This window comes from Dermacentor albipictus, chromosome 5, assembly GCF_038994185.2.
Source record: "Dermacentor albipictus isolate Rhodes 1998 colony chromosome 5, USDA_Dalb.pri_finalv2, whole genome shotgun sequence".
In the NCBI taxonomy this organism is placed as follows: Eukaryota; Metazoa; Arthropoda; class Arachnida; order Ixodida; family Ixodidae; genus Dermacentor; species Dermacentor albipictus.
In genome coordinates, this window is record NC_091825.1 from 69,315,236 (window position 1) to 69,336,233 (window position 20,998).

The 20,998-nt window shown below is 43.8% G+C and overlaps 1 protein-coding gene across 2 annotated transcripts in view; it reads right to left on the reverse strand.

Annotated features, from left to right (window-relative positions):
* Nucleotides 1-20,998, reverse strand: part of sim (single-minded) — a 108,587-nt gene that overhangs the window by 65,749 nt on the left and 21,840 nt on the right. For both annotated transcript variants that reach the window (XM_070539630.1, XM_070539629.1), the window contains one exon: nt 1,039-1,221. In XM_070539630.1, the coding sequence (XP_070395731.1) occupies nt 1,039-1,213 (175 nt within the window). In that variant the 5' untranslated portion in view covers nt 1,214-1,221. The remainder of the gene's footprint in view (nt 1-1,038; nt 1,222-20,998) is intronic.

The window sequence follows — 20,998 nt, forward strand, 5'->3', positions numbered from 1 at the left end:
ATCTATCTATCTATCTAACCCACCGTGGTTGCTCAGTGGCTATGGTGTTAGGCTGCTGAGCACGAGGTCGCGGGATCGAATCCCGGCCACGCGGCCGCATTTCGATGGGGGCGAAATGCGAAAACACCCGTGTACTTAGATTTAGGTGCACGTTAAAGAACCCCAGGTGGTCGAAATTTCCGGAGTCCCTCACTATGGCGTGCCTCATAATCAGAAAGTGGTTTTGGCACGTAAAACCCCATAATTTAATTTTTAATTATCTATCTATCTATCTATCTATCTATCTATCTATCTATCTATCTATCTATCTATCTATCTATCTATCTATCTATCTATCTATCTATCTATCTATCTATCTATCTATCTATCTATCTATCTATCTATCTATCTATCTATCTATCTATCTGTCTGTCTGTCTGTCTGTCTGTCTGTCTGTCTGTCTGTCTGTCTGTCTGTCTGTCTATCTATCTATCTATCTATCTATCTATCTATCTATCTATCTATCTATCTATCTATCTATCTATCTATCTATCTATCTATCTATCTATCTATCTATCTATCTATCTATCTATCTAATGTAATCTAATCTGCACGCTCGGCAACGAGTGAGCTGCTCTAAAGCGCTTGAGCCTGAGTCGATAGTCAGGAGGACTATTGAGAAATTAGTATAGAGTTCGAGTATATTTTTATCTGCCGAAGTTGTAAACTTTCTGGAGTTGTCACACGAACTCCGAAAAGGACGCGAAGAATAAAAGGCATCCAAGACAGCTAACTGTACATGGACGAGAGGACAGAATGATGCCTGCTAATTGACACTCTATTGTGGACAATCTAACGCAAACAGAGCACACAGTGGGACATAAAAATCTTTTGTACCGTCTGGCATGCTTTGTTGACTGTAAGCTTAGATGATATCATAAGAGCTAAAGCCCCAGTCTTTCCTTATGTCCATGTGCCTTGGCGTCCCGCCTTAGCGCTATCTCAACGATACGTGTAGTATCGTCAATATGAGATTGCCACGGATGGCCGGTTACTCACCGTCCGGGAACAGGTCCCTCATCTTCAGGTACGAACTGGTGAGCCTGATGACGGACGCCTTGTCGAGCTGGCTGGTGATGGCCGCCGGCAGCGGCAGGAGCTGGCCCAGCTCACCGAACTCCGCGTTCTCCTTCTCTCGTCGGGAGCGGGCCGCGTTCTTGGACTTTTCCTTCATCCCGCAGCCTGCGGCCATGAAAAGTGAATAAGGCAATTGGTGTGGCTTCCGACACCCCTTACACGCATTGTACCTAATTGTCACTGTGGCCAACGTAGCGCCTATGTTCAAGTTACCTAACGTGATGTAGCACCAATTTCGCCTCACGTTGGGCATCGGCCAGTGTATGCTATACATTAACGTTCATACGCTCTAGTAATTCTAAATTTCTCATGTCCTAGTGTGTAAGAAATACTTCCAACAGAAGTTAACGCAAAAAAAGACGCAGTCACATAGGAGCGAAAAAATGAACACTTTATTTTATTTCTTCCCCCCCTGTCTGTGCCTACTGGGTGTTGCGGTGAGGGAGAGAGGCGGCGGGAAACAGAGGCGAGGGACCTACGTTGATGGCGTCAACTCTTCATTGGGCTTGGTCTGCTCTGTTACGGTGATCCTGTACGAAGATTGAGCGCTTGTTCTTCGTATCCTGCCACCTGATTATGTCTTCTTATGGTACTGTTTTGGAAACCTTGATGCTTCTAGCGGACAGAGGAGGAGAATCTATAGTCGATGTTCCGGTCTCCTATCTCTGAAGCTTCACCTTTTGTGTTCTCGAAAAATTGAGCATCAATCTAGAATAATAAGTAGCCCAGTAGGAAGTTCTTGTATACTACAGTGGCCACACCTTTGTCCTGCCTACTGCGCCAATTCAATAAATGGACAATTTAGGCTGCCAATTATTTTCTGTGCCAAAGAAATATTCCAACCAGAATTTTTCCGCTTTCACTATCATCCGAAAATAATATAGAGGCCATGAATCGCGCGAGGCATTTTAAGCCTCGACAGTTTCGCCCATGTGGAAAACGCGTGAACGACAGTAAGCTGCTACACAGGAAGCTTTTGATTGACGAAGGTAACAAGTTTCTTGCAATTGTCAGTACTTTGCGCGGCGGCTAACTATTACGAATTTCGCAGTAATTTGTTCGAATCATTTCAGCAGCGGGGAAGTTTAACCATCGGTAAAGGTCTTAGTAACAGTAACCCGCCGCGGTTGGTTAGTGGCGTTGAGGCTGCGCTGCTAAGTACGAGGTCACGGGATCAAATCCTGGCCATGGCGGCCGCATTTCGATGAGGGCGAAATGCAAAATACATCCATGTACTTAGATATAGGCGCAGAACCCCAGGTGGTCAAAATAATTCCGCAGTCCTCCACTACGGCTTGCCTCATAATCAGATAGTGGTTATGGAACGTAAACCACATAATCTAATAGAATCTAATCCGACAAATAGTACAAATAACACCGGCCGTCTAAAATGCTGGACGTCTTCTCCAGACGCAAGTGTGGTGGATTCAACTGAGGATCTGAACTCGGTCAGCAAGAAAACAAGAATGTTGACTTGTAATCGAATACTCAGGAACATAATATAGACTACGAGAGACAGCAAAGGCAGTAGTGAAGGGCAAAAAAAGTTAGAGACGATGTGGTGAAAGGTTGCAGGATTTAAATGAAAATATTATTTTCAAGCCAGATATGTTTGGACTCTTTCTCAAAAGAGATACTTCAAGAGCTGTGGTACCTTCTAACATTCTACTTGATTTCTTTTAAAAAAAGATTTCGCGCTTCGTCACTGGGTCGGCCATGACTCGTGCGCTGCCATGTCGCCGTTACGCAGTGTATGCCGCGTGATAAGAGATCATGAATGGATAACAAAGCGGAAGATTAGTAAATATGGATCCAGGTCTTTTTTTTTCTCTCAAATAAGATAATTGTTCGACGGTAATCAACTACTATATAACAGTCAGTTCAAGTAGACTAAAAAGAAATTCTTCTTGAAATGGGCTAGAAGTCTGGCCGTTGATTCTTATGCGGCTGCATTCTTTCACACGGTCACGCACTGGTTTACTCACACTGTGGTGGAAGGTATAGGGAAAGCTTATTGAATTTTGAATGAATGAATAAATGAATGAATGAATGAATGAATGAATAATATATTCACAGACAAAGGATTTCCCTAATTCACGCCTTCACAAGCTATGTGAAAACCTCACCAACTATGCGAATAGCCTGACCAGTTATGTAGTCTTGGTTACCTGCAAGAAATAAAAAAAATGCTTATGAAGTAACTGTAAACGAAAAACTGATTATACGAACACAAACTTTTCGCTGTCTGTTTGTAAAACAGGGAACATATGAAATCTGCGTATTGGTAAAGCCGGCTTTTATGTAGCTTATCTTCACCAGGTGTGAAGGCATAAAAAAAATGAAATCTTAGAATGCAATATTTGTGGTGTTCGTGGCCAGGGCGCTGCTCGCCGTTTTTGGGAAACGGGTGCTCGTAGTTCAGCAGTTGTATAGGACAAAAATCTGATTGATAACTAATCAGCGCTTATAGTGACACATAGGCATATGAGAATCACGCATGCGTAGTGCAACAACGGCTTCGCGGAAGTCAGCTTTCCATGGAGACATTGGGAAATTTCATGCGTATCGCAACGAACCATCCACAGAAACGTTAACGGGGCAGCAGGGCTGAGTGAAAAATTTATGTGTTTAGTTTCTAGTTATCGCCAAATTCTGCATTTGCATAGATATATACGTAAGATATATCGCTAGGGGAATGCTTATTTTGAACCAATAGCACTAAATTTCATGTTCACCAGTCTACTTTATGCGTGTTTCAGGACGAAGGCCTCTCCCATTTACCCTATCTTGCATCTGGCGATTACGACTTATGTCTGCAAGTTTCTTAATCTCATCATACACGTTGTCAACTGCCTCCGTAGAAGGCATTTCGCCTATCCTGACACCCATTCGTTTAGCCCTAAGAGATCACCAGTTATCTGCACTATGCAATACGTGAAGTTACGCGGAGATATATTTAGATCGTTCTAAATTCTGTCCAACAGCATACTAGGTAGATTCTCATCTTGTACAAGTGTCGTTCAGCTGGAGCGGACAGATTAAATGTAAAGTATTCACTGCAGAGAAAACATTTATTAGCTTCAGCACAAGAAGAATGACTAGAACAGATTAGTTGTGGAGAATGTCGTGATTTCTCCATTGCAGAAGATAGAACGACCAAAAAATATGTTCAGTGAACAACATGTGTACTGTGCTTGGCGCCTCTAACAACTATCGTATGGTGAATGTAATTCCTTAGTAGCTCTATTCGCTCTCTCTTCCGGAGCTACTACTCTCTTGCTTGAAAAATAGACAACGAACAAACAATCAACTTTGTTATTGCGTGACGATGCAGTGAAGGTACGAATAACGTATCATGTTTTTACGCTCTTATTGTTCTTCGGTTGTTCCAACATGACACAGAAGGAGCTGAAGATATCACTTTTATTTTTTTACATTTTAGTTACCGATGTCTTGCATCTCCGAATTTCTCATCATCTCTCCCATGTGTGACCAAATAATTTTCACGTTATATTTGCTTTTATTTTGGTGGCCTTGAAGTTCATGTCATATCGACACCTTCCACGAAGGAACATTTCAGGTTTACTTTTCTTTTTCCAGAAAGCGGTGTGTGTAAGAACATGGTCTTAAGATACACATACCATTTCACAATGTTATCACGACAGTGAAGATATTGGTCTTGCTCTCGAAAGGCCCAGGATATACAAACACCTTTCGTCCGTCCCGCACAACTTGTGATGGCTCGAATTCTTGTCCACGCCCTCTTGCCCATATGTGGCCTCTCTGGCAACTGAAGAACAACGCTTCAGTACAGGACCACTTTGTACTTGCGTGGCAGAGAACATATAGCGCTCATAGCGCAGCAACGTCTTCTTTTATTTTTCATCGTAATTTGGTGCTTCTAACAAAGCAAGGAAGCATAAGGATACATTGTCACAACTCATCATTCTCCACAGAGCTGGTTCTCGGTTTCAAAATTACGATATCCACTTTTTATGGCGGTCGTACATCGGCGCTTTCTATAAGCATCATCACCGGACCACGACGAGCTCCAGTGATGCGCGAGGTAAGACAATAAACTAAGCTCACGGTATTCCGACCATTTCTAGAGAAAGAAAACATATCCTCGTTTCTTCACGAATGATCCGCATGAAAACCGAACTGGGAGGGTGAGAACGAATGGCTGTCAACGTCCATTTAAGTGTCTTGCACAGACACCTCGTCTGAGTTGGCAGCCGCTCAGGGTTCCTCGGGCCCGAGGTATCACGAGTCATTTTGCCTTCGGCTTCTGAGAATTGGAAACGCCATTACGGCACAGGACTTTGCTACAGCCGTGCATGCAACCACGCAAGTCACTCAACCGTTGCACGTGATCCATGTGTGTATGGTTTAAATGGAAGTAAGGGGAGAACAAACATAAAATAAAATAGGAGGAGAGATGCGCTGTCGCTGCTTTCTACGCAGCTCTCGTACGGGGATCATACCGACCTCGGCATGAACTCCACGATTTACGGGACACTTGCCGGTGCGTAAGTGCAACCTCCTCCTGACGCGCGGCCACGGGGTCAAGGGTCAGCCACGGGCACCGTGCACGCCGTCGCCTCGACGAGATACACGGAATGGCCTCGTATCGTGGCTCCAATTTATTTATTTCTTCAACCATTCAGCCGAATTATTCTGAGAAAAGGTGCTCTATAGCTCAACAGGCGTTAGAGTTTGCACGCCTGCATGTGCGTAGGCTGTTGCTTTTTAGCCATCACTACCCGCCCTCGTGGGTCCAAGCTAAAGTCGAAGTTCGACGCAGGCTACGCATCTAACGAAAAGTTGCTTTGCGGTAGAATTGCTTCTATTGCAATCAAATAATTGTGAGCTAGCTATAAAAGAACCTGCGACCAGTCGCGAATAGGCTGCACACAGCCATATGATAGATTGCGATACTACTCAGCTAAATCGCGCTGGTGTGGTCAAGTGGTAGCTGGGATTCCAGCATACAAACTAGAATCGAAGAATTTCCATGTTGCAAGCATATATAACGCTTTCTTATAATATAGATTGCGCCTGTTTTTATCATGGTTGCTGTGGCGATTGCGTATTGTTCATTTGTGGCACATACAAGGTGGGTTTATAGCTGCACCACATTTTTAAAACTTGTGTGTGGCAGACAGCCGCATTCTAACGCTTGAGCTGAATTATTTGATGAGGTGATAATTAGGTCTAGGAAAATAGACAAAGGCATGAGTAATTTATTCTTTAACATAATTACTTCAATTAACTATTTAATAATTGCCTTATAGCACATATTTAAATGTACGAATTGAAGGCGGTGAAATCGCAAGGCGTGTCCACTTAACGAAGTTTCAAGACTACACCTGTTTCGAGACAACAATCTCCAAATTGTCTCACGAAATGCATTAGCGTCCCAGTTATTTTTGTGCTTCTTGCAGAGAACAGCATTTTCTTTAAAAAGTAAGTGCAACAACATGTCATTCTTACTGCAAGTTTTACGCCGCATATCTTGAAACCGGCGCCATCCTCGGAATTTGTTCCAATTGGATATGCTTTGCAATCTAACTAGCTACAACTCTTAGATTGAAATATGTGCCTAATGTAATTAATTATGAAGCTCTTTACCGTAATTATGGTAATTATTCAATTGCACACTTTTATTTCTTGCAGAAATGATGGTAGCCTCATTGAGTAATATTGCTCAAGGATTAGAACTATGTTATGTGCCACAGGCAAATTAAATAAGAATTGGTGTAAATGAAAAAAGAAGGCGCTCCACATGTACGTGTCCATGAAACTTCATTAAAACTATAGTTGTAAGCAATACTATGCCATAATTTATATCAGTGTGCCTTTCTTTTTATTCAAGGATGATGTAGAAGACCCTCCAAATGTTCCTGAAAAATTCGGCAACTCTTATATGTATATTATTGTAGAAGAAAGACAAACAACACAATAAGGTTGCTTGTTGGCGGTTTTTACAGAAGTCAGTCGGTCATGGGGCTTCTGCGTGGCGCATTCTGATTGGAGTCACTGCATATCGCAGAGTGGGCACGCTCTAACTCCACTAGCGTCTAGACTACAAACGCAAAGTGCAAGCAACGAGTTCACACCAACAAACGCCTGAGATAGAGTAAACAAGAATTCAAAAGAGAGGATATAGGAAACAGAAATTGGCCAGATATCATTATCTCGTACTGCGCTGGTACTGTATACCTACTACTACGTGCTCTCGAGTTATCTGGATATAGATAGCAGAATGTATATTGATTAGAAGGTGTTTCGTTTTTTAGTTCAAACAATGAAAAAGGTATTGCATGGAGTAAATGTCGCGATTCGGCCTGTTCAGTTGGATCGCCTGTAGAGGTTGACATCACTTGTGCGACAAATCACAATGTGCAATTGACTAACAAAAAAAGATCACTAATGAACTTCTCAATTCATCCTTTTATGGCACATGCTGCATTCGAAAAATTAAAGACTAGCAGCAGCAGATAATTTTTGCTCAGCAGGAGTTCCAAGACACGCACAAACGACTAACAAAAAAAGATCACTAATGAACTTCTCAATTCATCCTTTTATGGCACATGCTGCATTCGAAAAATTAAAGACTAGCAGCAGCAGATAATTTTTGCTCAGCAGGAGTTCCAAGACACGCACAAACTTTGAAATACCCGTGCCCAGAACCTCCTAATTATTGCAGGGGCGTTCGAGTCAAGATTGTCTGGAGCTGTATTACGCACGGTTTTTCAGAAACTGTTAACTGGAATACCAATGTATTCCAAAGCTAATTTTAAGTGCTGATATCTCGAAAGTGGCGCGATATTCTTAAGATTTCTGCTGCAAACATACATCACTACTGATTTGCGTTAATTCCGCGATTTCACCCGCCGTGGTTGCTCAGTGGCTATGGTGTTAGGCTGCTGAGCACGAGGTCGCGGGATCGAATCCTGGCCACGGCGGCCCCATTTCGGTGGGGGCGAAATGCGAAAACACCCGTGTACTTAGATTTAGGTGCACGTTAAAGAACCCCAGGTGGTCAAAATTTCCGTAGCCCCCCACTACGGCGTGCCTCATAATCAGAAAGTGGTTTTGGCACGTAAAACCCCATATATTATTAATTTCGCGATTTCAACATGTGCCCTGAAGAAAAAACTGAAGGTAAATGTGTTATATGTTTATTTAGCTACCAGGACATTTAGTTTTCTCGCGCGCATAATTTTGCCTCTTTCTACGCAGATGGTGCGGAATCAGCGCTATTATTGACGGTAAAACAATAGTTTTAACGTAAATAAAAAGTCACGTGTTGCATTACATTGCTGCACGCGTTCATGATGGAGAAGTGCAAATATTACTTTAGCAATGCCAGAAGTATTCTGCTATCGCCCATCAAAGGAAGGAGCCTTTACGAAGGTCTTTAAATCTCCTAGAGTGCAGGATTATTAAATTTCTCGACCTGCATGTTTCTATTAAAATGTTTTTTTCCATTCTAAACTTCTCGTCTTTTTATTATTTCCTCTTCCATTAGTCACTACTCACGGTGAGCCGAATCCACAAATGTTTTCGTTCGTAATGGCTCTTTGCCACGGGCTGACCGCCATCTTTGATACTAGCGTGTCCAGCATCAAGATTGGCTGGAATTTGCTCTTACGAGACATTCTAGAGCAGGGGATTTTTGTCAATGCGGGCCCAGACGATTAAATTATTTTAGCTGTCGGATCTGAGAATATCGGTATCTACTCACAAAAACGTTATTAGGCTAAGACTCTGAGTACGAGCAAATTCCAACCTATCTTGATGTAGGACATATTATTAGGGGAGGCGGCCGGCCAATAACAAATAGCTCTGATGACGGAAATGCTTATTTATTTCTGTCCCTGGGCTTCAATTCTTACAAAAAGCTCTTAGGTTTAAATTCTTCTTTAGACAAAATTTCAGCCAATCTTGATGCTAGACATAATATTAGCGAAGGGGGCTGGACTACGGCAAATATCTCTTGCGAAGGAAGAGCTTTGCGAGTTCGGCTCCGGATCTTCTGCCTGCAGCAGCATGTTCTTTTTGTTTATTTGAGTTGAAGTTTGCTCGGGCAAGTTTGCTCTCATATGATCATTCCTATTTCATTGTTCCTTAACTTGTCACCTGTGGTATTCCTTTCTGTCTTAATTATAGTGTTATAAGCTTTCTCTCGAAAAAAAAACAGGCCGAGCTTCAGCTAAAACATTATATCGGCGGCATCAGAGTACCTTCCTACCCACGTCCCTCTTTACGCTGTGAATTAAGCTGGTATAATCACTATTTTCGGATGCTTGTGGAATGCCTGTCACATATTTATAACTTCATGACCACTAATTTTAATTTTCAGTCGCGTTCGTGCCAGTGAATAACACTGTGGAAATCTTGATAGCGTTATGTTCTCACATTGTTTCTCAGTGTAGCCAGTGGAATACATAATTGGCATAAAGATGTGCAATATAACTATTTTGATGATGTCGGATTTCAATCCTAGTCAGACGATGAGATTTTATTGCTGATACTAAAAAGCTGTTTAATTGTTTACAATGTTCACTGCTCACAGTTCACTGAGTCATAAGCAATGCCGGTAGAACTTCATTCACATAGTCTGCAGTAGAATTTCATAGATTGTCTTCAGATATAAAGCTGCTCATATATTAACCTATAGCATTCTGACCTCCTACGTGCCAGGCTTTCCTTCTGGGGCTCCATTGAATAGCTTGAAAGGCCTGCATGCGTATTTCGCTCTGATTTTCTAGCAGAGCAGTCTTTGAAATTTTGTTTGAAAATCATTAAAAAAAACACATGTAACACACGTAAATATCCTATGAGTATTCAGGCTTAATACAAATTGTCTATTTTGTGATGTTCTTGTACACGGAGAAATGACAATACGTTTTTTACAGGCAGCAAACTCAAGTTCGAAAAATGTGGCAACGCAGACTGTTGGTCGATAGAAGAAAACAATCTGACCAGTTCGCATGCTAAGACACGCACACACGCACGAAAGGGTAAGAAAAAAAAAAAGTCGAGACGTTGCTTACTCACAACTGAACCGGTTTCATTATCGTCACAAAGAAGATTTAGGTAGCAAGAACATGCATGTGCGGCAGTGCATATGTAAACATTGCAATCAAATTCACGGGTATGCTTAATTACATAATACGAGAAAGAGGGCTAATAGTTGTATTAGTGTAGCCACAGTAACAATACATAATCAAAATTTTACATACTTTTATAGTTGAGAGCTGCTTGTTCTTGTGTTCCCGTTTATGTTATGCGTGACGGACTTTTTTTTTACAAACGCGTAAGATTATTGCCGATTTATCTGGAAAGCCCACTTACGCTCTGCTTTAAGTGCGCGATATTCCCCTTCTAAATGGATAGGGTAGGTGCGTAACATAAAAACTTCAATTTTGCAGAGCGCGGTACTGTCTTCTGTTCTCCTTGTCCTCTGCCCCCTCTCTTATTGTGTGTACTTGTGTGCCTGTGTGCGTGCGGGTATGTGTACGTCAGCTGTATTGATTTCTTAACCATAATAATGAGTCGCGGTAATCCCATTAATTGAGGTTTGATTCTGAACATTGTTCGAATTTGAAATGCTTTAATGAGATCGGTTTTAGCCTTTGTAGGAGAAGTATAATTTCTAACACAAGCGGTGATTTTGATCACAGTTGCTTCGATAAATAAATTGTACAATAATGAAGCCTGACACAGAAATTTGATATGCAATCGCATTTTAGTACTGAAGTGTTCATCGTGAGGCATGGCGTTCGCAGTTTCGCCGGTTTGTAGTCTTCAAACAACTTTTTCTTTTTAAGAAGACATTATACGCTCACTAATGCGTTATAGGGGCAAGTAATGGGGCAAGCACCCAGTCAAGCTGCAGCTTAGCAGCTTTTCGTGCTTGTCCTAGCATTCTTCTGTTTTTGTACAAAAGAAATGCTGAAATAAATTGACTTGACTTGACTTGACTTGACTTGTATAAGTGCGTTCCCGCTTCTTGCAAAATTTATCGAATAGGGGTAATATAATCAAAATATTGTGCCGAGAGCTCTGCAGCCGTAATAAAATGCATCTTAGACGTAGTGATTATAACTGCGCTCTCTACCAGACGGATAAGTCTGGGGTTCAACACCTCTAAAGGCAGTCTCATAGCTAAACACGCCCGGACTGCGAGAAATACCAATTGCAAATGAGGAACCGTAAAAGGACAATACTTGGTCCAAGATATATCATTCTGTCAGAAAGTATACACTACCCATAAACGCCCGACCCCCGTCGTTGTGCTTCCCTTCACCACGGGGTCGACGCTTCCTTGTTGGCTGGGTCTTTCTTCCCAAGTTGGCAAAGCGGGGTGTCTGGGTGCATTCGGCACACGTTTATCGCGGCCGGGTCGCAAAATCGCCGACCGTATCATGACGCATGGCTCCACATGTGGCCTTAGAAGCCTTTTCTGCTCGTGTGCTGAGGCCTGTAGTCAACTGAACAGCAAGAAAACGGTTCAGTGCAAGCGAAGGAAACACGAAATTCTCTACCTGCAACGCTTACGGTCTGCGAATACGCACACAGGCAACGCGGTCCCGAGTGCGCGACTCCACGCCGTCCCTACGCTCCCTTCAAAGCCGGCCACGTTCCTTAAGACAGAGCGCAAATATTTGCGGCCTTTGGTGCCCGCGCCGTCCCGACCACCAGTTCCCGTGGTCGCGTCGATGGAGCGCGAAAAAGGCGGCGAGCAGCCGGGCGACTCGAACCGACCGCCATTGTCGGCGTCCCCCTTGCTCGTTTTGCGAGTCCCGCGACGGGCACCTGCCGGGCACAGCTGACCCCGGGGCCGAAAACACGTGCAAACATGCCGACGCAGACATACACACAAACGTGGCTATCGTCGGCACCGAGGTTGGTCAGCGAAGTGAGTGCGATGACCCGCGTCCTGTTTGCTAGTACATTGGACAAGCGCAGCCGGTGCTTGGGACGAGGTGTCCAGCGAATTGTAAAATTACGAAATGCCCGGAGCGCCCTAACTTTCTTCCAGGCGTCATCCCAAGCTCGAGTGACCGCAGTCCGACACTGTGTCTCCACTGGCAACGCACGCCGCTGTAAGCTGAGGCGGTAGCGGCAAAGGTCTGTGGAAACTTCTAACTAATGCATCCTGAGTAGGGATGACCACTGATAACTTTAAGTGAAGCCTTATTTTCAAACTCTCCAGGACTTTGCTGAGCGTGTCTGCTGTTGTTGCTGCCGCTGTCTTGTCCAATAACTGCCACAAAGAAAATGATAAAAATATTTACTTGTCCGACAGTGGGATCCATCCTCAGTCTCCGTATACAGTATACAGCTCGACACTCAGACCACCAGGATAGAGCTATACACTCACACTTCTCTAGTGCAAAGTGGCTCACAGAGAACATTGGCGCGTGTGTGACGTCGCATTGCATACATGCGTGCTTGCCATTTTGCATTAGGTCACGTACTCAGAAATCAAGCGAGCAGATAATATCCAACCCAAGCTTTACCTTTCTTGTTGTACTTCCTTTTCTATACACCTCTACTCACCATTATCTCTTCAGCAATCATGAAACACCCGCTTCGACCCCATGACATCCCTGCGTCAACGTTTCACGGCGTGTTTTTCGCATGAGCTGCTGTCGGCATTTCGGAATGTCGTGTGAATGCTGTCATTCACAAGCATAACCGTTGCATAACTAAACGCTGTAATCTGTGCCTTGCTTAAACATAAAGATGGCAAGATATTGCACGTTTCATAGGATGACAGCAAAGGCAGCCGTATGATCCGCATTTAGTTTTATCACATTGAATTAACTGCTTCACGAAGGCTTCGCTGGACATGGATTCGCACATGCATGTTTTATCTGCATAAATGTATTTATGATTCTGCCAGAATTCGCGAGTTCGAAAATCGCTAATTGAACTCAGCGCATATGGGACTCTTATTTTGGGACTGTAATGCCCATAGTGATTCTAACAACTTTGAAATTACCACATCTCCACATGAGCGCCGTCCGCGAACACCGACGACACTTCCGCGTCGGCGTCAGCATGCTGATCATGCACTTTCATTTTTCACAAGCACAGTTGCTGGAAACAAGCACTTCCGCTAACCGGCTGAACTTCCAGAATTCACCGGCAGCAATCTTAACCGAACTCTAAGGTGGTGGTCGAACGGAATTACCTGTGATAACGCAACAAAAGTCATCGTGCATAGCAGTGCACTCTCTGTATCTTCCCGCAGGAAAGTTAATCCTAAACGCGCAGCCCGAAAACAACTAGTCAATGTACTAGATGCTGTATTGAGACGGCAGTATATTCCTTTTGAAGAGTGCTGGCTCGAAATGTCTGCTGCAAAGACTGAGATGCTAAAGAGGGACTTCTCCTTCCATGAAATATCAGGCAAAAATGTAAATAACTGAAAAGTGTTGTCACTGGCAGCCCACGCCATTTTCAGCGCTCACCGAGTGGAAGCGCCCAATACAGAACGAAGTGAAACTATGTCCACCAGATAAATGAAATAAATATCCTGTTTGGTTAAGGGGGTATGGTAGGGTGCATGAACTATCTTGGTTTCAGGTTTATATCTCAACAACTGTTCTATATATTAGCGTGAAATTCTGCACGCTCAATACCAATAGTGTTGGCCTTAATTGGTGTAATTTTTTACTGCAGGCCTTTTTTATTTTTTGTGTATTTGAGAACCAAACTTTAAGCTATGATGTAAAATAATATGTACCTTTCCTCAGAAACAAAAAACAGCATGACCGTGAAATTTCGCACAATAATTCTGTATAATAGTGGGTTTAACTGGAACCTTTAAAAAATGCTTTGCTACGTTTACGTCACAAGAAAAAAAATATTGCCGTCACACGTCTCGTACCGTGGAGGGTCTTTCTAATAATCTTTTCTTTTTTTTTAGTTATACCTGAGTGATTTTTTCACACATTTAGGTTCAAATTACTTGAAGGGATGTGAGTATATTCTGGGAAAATTTCAGCGTAATTGGCTGCATAGTTTTCCAGAAAAGGTACATCAAGTTCCGAAAATTTTGAAGAAAGTGATTTTCAGAAAAACACATTTTTATGTTTGCACCTTCACTACAACCGTTCAACATGCACCAGCAGAGTACAGAAACTTTCTGGCTTTTTTGGTGTCTTCCCCAAAGCCTTTCTTCATGTTTACGTTTACGTAAACATGAAGTAAACATAATTACGTAAACACTGAAAAAATGACGGAAAACAACATGTAAACAAACCCTCGAGTCTGTCACGTTTAAATACCAGGCGGCGCGCTTTTTGGCGCCATTTTTAAATGGCTTAGAGCGCTCCTACGCGCTCGCCGCTGCACTGTTTTGCTCCCCACAGTGTGTATTATTTTTATTGATGAAATCAAAAAATCAGTTTTTTGGTCGATTTGCCCTACTATACGCCCTTAAAGACGTTATAGGCTCGACTCTGGATATATTGTAAGGATAAACCACAATGTTTAGCTCATAAAAGCAAGCGAGTGCGTTATGAGGAATGATAAGGAAGGTGGGGACAAATTCACAAAGTTGTTCTTTCGTAACTGCTCTTTGCTATTTGCCGTCCGCATCCGCTTATTCTATGCCCAGCATAAATGTTGGCGGGAATTTTGTCTTATGAACAATGTTTGTGCATGAACTTTCTTATGAATACGGTCATTGAAGTGCCGGTGGAGATAAAGTGTCACAAAAAACACTCTTTAACGTACAACAAAAATTGTGTGAAAAGAACGAAATCAGCCTTTGATGATAAACATTTGGTAGCTAGGAAAGAGCAACAAAAAATGTCAGAGCCGAGTACTGCAGGAAAGTGATTTAATAATTGGCATTGAAATTTCTGAGCATGTATCGAAAATGCAAAGCATCCCGCGTTTCCTGGGCTTTTGGCAAGTCAGATTTACTAGCACACGATGCACATTTCCAGGCGTGGGCGTTTCTTAATCGTAGATATAACGTGTTCCAATAGTAATGGTAGACCGCATGTGCTACAGAAGACTAGATCACAGAAGTGCATTATGATTTTTTTTCTATGCCCTTAAATTCAGGTGGCCAACTATTGGAACCTGGAACAACATCCGAGTCCTCGGCCTGTACATAGGAAACAATCCTAGCAGGAAGAAGTCGCCTATATAGGTTACTGTAACAACATCACCAGAAGATAAGTCTGGCATGTAATGTTTCATGAGAAGAGGAAAAATATATTATTCGTCTTTAAAATTATTCAATATGCTGAAACAGGGGCCGTATAACGTAAAACTATTTCAATATGTTTTTATTCCAATCTCCTGACGTCAAACTTGCGTAACCGCCGACGCAAGCATCGGGCGGTCACCCACAGGGTTGTCTGAACAAACCAATCAAATGCTCCTTTTGTTCATAGGAGGTCACTTTTGTTTGCTTATAAAACATATAACATTGCCTGCACTGAGCGGCTTGTCTTATCTAATTGGCTCACAAGAGTCGAGGAGCATGCTCAAGAGGAGAGGGATTCGATGGGGCGAGCCACTGCACTGAATATAGATAACCGGATGAAGAGGGTGGTGCCGGCTTCAGCGATTGGTCCGCTTTCTTTTACTTAGGTTGCCGTGACTCGTCGACAATCGCGGCGGCATGCAACGGAAGCTTATGAATGACTCTAAAACGAATCCTCAGCAAAGAAGAATTGGCAGAATGAGGTCGTAAACGTGCTGAAAGTTCTCGAAAACGTTACACGGCCACGCAAAAGGTCTTATTACACGCAAATAAACCCTTGCTCTCCGGCAGGGGCGAGTAGCCAGGGCCTGAGCGATCCACGGCAGCCATCTTTTATGCGTTGCATATTGCAATCACTCAGTTCAGCCCTTGGGCGCGGCCTGGCAGCCACCATTGAGGGTATGAGCCATTGTTCATTGCTGCGCGTCTCATATGTGGGTCTATTCTCCTTTAAGTTTGCTATGTTTGTTATTAAGTTGCTTCTATTTTTATGCGTTGCATATTGCAATCACTCAGTTCAGCCCTTGGGCGCGGCCGGGCAGCCACCATTGACCTTTAGCGCAACCACGTGACGTGACGTCACGACAGCCGGAGGAAAAGCTGGGCCCCAACTCGCGCAATATGCAACGCATTCTTGGCTTAACCAAGCTAAGCCTGGCATTTTTATTCCTTTCGGAACGGGGCAGCCTGCGGCTATTCCGTAGGAAATTCAATTTTGTTCGGCTTATTAATGCATCTGTAACGCGTACGCGTCACTTTGACGTGGTAAGTTCTTGCGGTTTTGTGACGTCGCGTGAGAGGCAGGTGAAGTGGGTGCAGCCAGGAAACTCTTGACCAGTAGCCGAGGGCTAATGGTAAAAAGGCGTCGAATCAGAAGTAACTTTCTTTGTTTTGTTCGGTCAAATTATGCATAATCAGTGTGTACATGTCATATCAGATGGGGAGCTATCGTGGTTTTCCTGACGTCGCGTGACAGACAGGTGAAGGGGGGGTTGTCTAAAAAAGTTGTTGACCAATCGCGGTGGGCGGATTGCAGAATTGAAATAGAAAAGTTTAGAATAGTTTGATGTTATAGCGCCCCTGATGTCGAAAGGTCAACCGTTTATGCAGTCATGCATCCCATATATCCAAGACGTGTTAACCCTGGGCCGCAAAGCTGATAAAGGCTTGCCAGAGGCGGAAAATGTCGGCCATGTGTTGAAAGGCACAGCTGGCGATGCCTTCAACTTACTCCCCCGTAAGGACTGTTCTGTAGTTGACGTCATCGTCACGGAATGTCAGCGATTCGAGCAGGCTAACAATAGACGGATCACTCAACGCTTTGACCGGCTCCCTAATAGCGCTGCCACTTCCTTGTGAGACGATTCAGTGACGCTACAGCCACGCTCGGCTCCTGACAACCTTTCAATGACTGTTCGTAGAGAAACCGACGCGGTGACTACCGCTTCTCATTAGGCCCCGGTGCACAACTGCCTGGTAACCACATCTGTTATTCAAGCCGTCGTGCCTCCACACGCCACTGGTCACGCCCCTCAGCCTATGTGCGCCACGCCAATGTGCGCCTATGTAGACTCTGTGCCATTTCAATAAATTTGTATTTATCTCGCATGCATTTCCCTTCCTCAGCTTGTTGGTTTTTTCAACGTGGTAATGTAGGACTGCTGAGAAAGTTTGGGCCATGTGTGTCAGAGGCATGTTTCTTGTGACCAGTGACTAACCAAGGATACAAACAAAAATAAGATAAATAAACAAAACCTAGTCACACATAAAAGGTAACAGAAAACAGTGAAATCATATATTTGTGCATCACATGCAGATTTCAGAGAGGTTCGCTGCATACGCTCGCCGTAAGTTCACATCCCTACAGCCGCTTTCCTATACTTACGTGTTTGTGTATTAGCAAGGAGAAACCAGTGATATATTCAGCCAAGAATGTCTGTCTCAAAACGATGTATCTTTAAAACGCACTCCCACCCTGTTATTCTGCAGTGGTTCTCCGTGTGCAGTTCAAAGATGAAGTCGCAGGTGTTGCGTATTCGTCCCAGCAACAACACGTCCTGGTGAGAGTTCAGTTATTTTTCTGCGTTGCGCTTCTTTCCAGATCGCATTCTCGATTCCTGGAAAACCTTCCTGATTTTTCTTTCCTCCGTCCAACGATGGGCTCAAAGAATGCCGTAACGAAGAGCGGGGCCTCGTTTTCGTTTCGTATGTGCTAACGATACAGTACAGGGTTTGTGAGAAGGAACGGAGGAAAGAGAGGGAGCGAGCTGCCTCGTCTCGAGGCGAAGTGAGAAGCACCCGCGAAACGCTATCCGAGAGCACAGGTTCTACCAACACTGAGGGAAGCCAAGATAAATGGCCAAACCGGGCGAACAAGAAAAAAAGAAAGAAAAAGAACGAAGCCGGAGGAGCCGTGAAGCGTGGGACATGCTGATGCGTTCCGTTCAAGCAGTCTGGTGCAGTACTTTGCCAGCTTGAGTCGTGGCTGACTGGATTGAAGGAATGCGCGTCCAACTGGAGGATCGCTTCTTCAAAATAGCGCAACGGGGACACATTTTGCAAGTTGGTCATGTGCGTGAATTTCTGTGGTGGCAATGCACCTAGTTTTAAAGGCCGCCCTGTAATAATAGCGTTCTTTAGCCAAGCTGTTGAGAATGTATTATCAGCAGTCCAGTATGGGCTGCCTCCAGAGCGTACAGTGTGTAAGCAGCTAGCTCGAGCATAGCACAATAGCGTGCCCGCTTTTCCCGTGCTGCACGGAATTATGATATCTACGGTGTTATGGCCCGTTGTTCCAAGACCGGCTGGGCGTTTCTTGGTTTCCGAATAAAGCACTGTGCGCTCGCTTTGAGGCAGCATAAGGCCAGCGATGTTTGTATGCAAAGCGAAAGGAAAGAATGATTAAATTAAAAGATAATGTGAGATTTCTGGCGACGTTTGTAAGGAAGAAAGTGCCTCCAGCTTCTTTAACACTCTTTAAGTCTCTCCGCCACATCTTCAAACGGAGAGCCCGATTTAGTGGGCGGTCTTTTGTTTTAGATGCAGGCTACCTCCTACATCGCACCGCGCGGTCCGCTCTCACCGAGAAGTGTAAGCACCAACAGGGCTCCGGCAATAAATCAGTCCTTACAGACAAAAGCCCTGAGTTCATGGCGAACCCCGCCTTGTGCTTGCACCTATGCCTATCCTGCGAGGGCAGTCTATACATATACAGCTGATCGCGTTGTGTGTTTATCTGTAGAGCATGCGGCTTGCCGACGGAAAACCACTACAAGGCCTTCAGCATGCTGGGGCTGAACCGAGCGGTGAGGCAAATACGTATTGTCGTTGCGCGTCACAGGACTTCAAGAGAGAGAGAGAGAGAGAAACATTGATTTCGTCCCGCTTTCCGGGGCTCCTAAGAGCATGGCCCCGTAGCAAAAAAAGCTCTGCAGGGAACATAACCAAGATCATGACAATCACCTCTCGATGAAATTAACGCGTGTCTGAATAAGGTAGCATAGGATATCCTTCTATGATGGCGCGTACCCACTGCGGGGGATTGGCCAAGATTTGGATGGTATTAGGAAGACACTGTTAATACAAAAATTGGTAATAGTGTCAGGTAGAAATGGCAAAGTTTGGCGGAGTTTTCATTTTCTTCCGTCTCTTGAAATGTATTATATTAAGCGGTGATATAAACTAGCTGACTTAGTAATCTGCATTTGTTTTCCTCTATTCTCCGTTAATATGCAAAATAAAAGTTGAATACCGGGTTTTAAACTTGATACAAATATTTCCTGTGGATATCTGCCTGTGACACAAAAACACCGTTATGCCGGCATGCTCAGATAAATTCTTGTATATTTAGTTAAAGTCGAGAAATATATAACATCATTAGGTGTTTTTTTAATCAATCTCCTGTAATATGCCACTAGATCATTGAAGAAAGTATCAAATGTACACCAAATTGATCCAGCCATATTTATGCAACGGCTGGTAATCAGGGGCCCCTCAGTAAAGAAAACCCATGTGTGAGCTTTTCTTGGCTTTGTAGCTTTGAAAGTGAGGCTAACCCTTTATTATATACGAATAAATCTGCGCGTAGTCTAAGGGAGCCGACAAGTCTCTGTAGCTCAACATTTTTGTGAAATGACCACATTCAGTATATATTGTTCACTATAACTAAGGTAATATATCAAAATAGCCTAGGCAGGTGTCAGTACGCTGGCTTTTACTAGTATTGCTCAGTTCGAATAAACGCAACACTTCATTAAATTGGCGTTGATGATCTCGTCACTCGACTAGACTCGCGTCTAGAAAGCCAAGAGGTATTGGTCTGGAAATCTTTCCGGGCAGTACTCAGTCTAGCGAACATGCAATGCTAGTCAACGAATTTTAAACGTCATTTGCTCTCCAAACAGTATAAGCCAACGGCCAAGCTAGGACATGCAGACTTCCTACCGTCGTCGGTCACTTCGACGAGGACGTTTTTCAAAGTGAGACCTCGTGGTTGCTCATGTTCGTCCGAGAATACGTGCATGGACACCAGAGTCTGTGAGGGATACTCCAAGTCGGGCAAAGCGCCGCGTGGCCATTCACTTTGTCTTCGCAATGAACGTCCACAAATTGAGTTGGTGTGTTGATTTGGCAAAGTATGTAGATGGCCACAAGCCTGCGCTGTACGTCATCTGATGACATAATGCACGCAAGATAAAGAGTTCAAATAAAAAAAAAGCCATGCAGATGTCAACCAGATGAGTGCCTGGCGCGCTATAACGTAAAAATATTCCAAAATTTTCTATTCCAATTCTGCAATCAGCCATCCACGATTGGTAAAAAAACTTTTTTGGACCACCCCCGCTTAACCTGTCTATCACGCGACGTCACGAAAACCATGATAGCTCCCCATCTGCTGCGACGTGTACACACTGATTAGGCATGATTTGATTGAACGAAAGAAAAATAGTTATTTCTTATTCGACTCCCTTTCGCCATTAGCCCTCGGCTATTGGTCAAAAGTTTTCGGGCTGCACCTACTGCACCTGCCTGTCACGCGACGTCAGAAAACCTCAGACACTCACCGCGTCAAAGTGACGTGTACGCGATAAAGATGCATTAATATGCCGAACAAAACTGAATTTTCTTCGGAATAGCCGCCAGCTGCCCCGCTCTGAGAGGAATAAAAGATGGTTGTGCACGGTCTGTGCACTCGTCTGTCCAACTGAACTTCATCTATAGAACTTTGTGTTCTCGGGCAATACGAAGCACATGTGTTTACATGTGCAACTGTATACATGCTCACCTTCTGTGGGTCCCTGGAGCCAGCACATAACTTTTGGATATTGCTGACTGCTTTTGTGATTCCTCTGTGTTGCA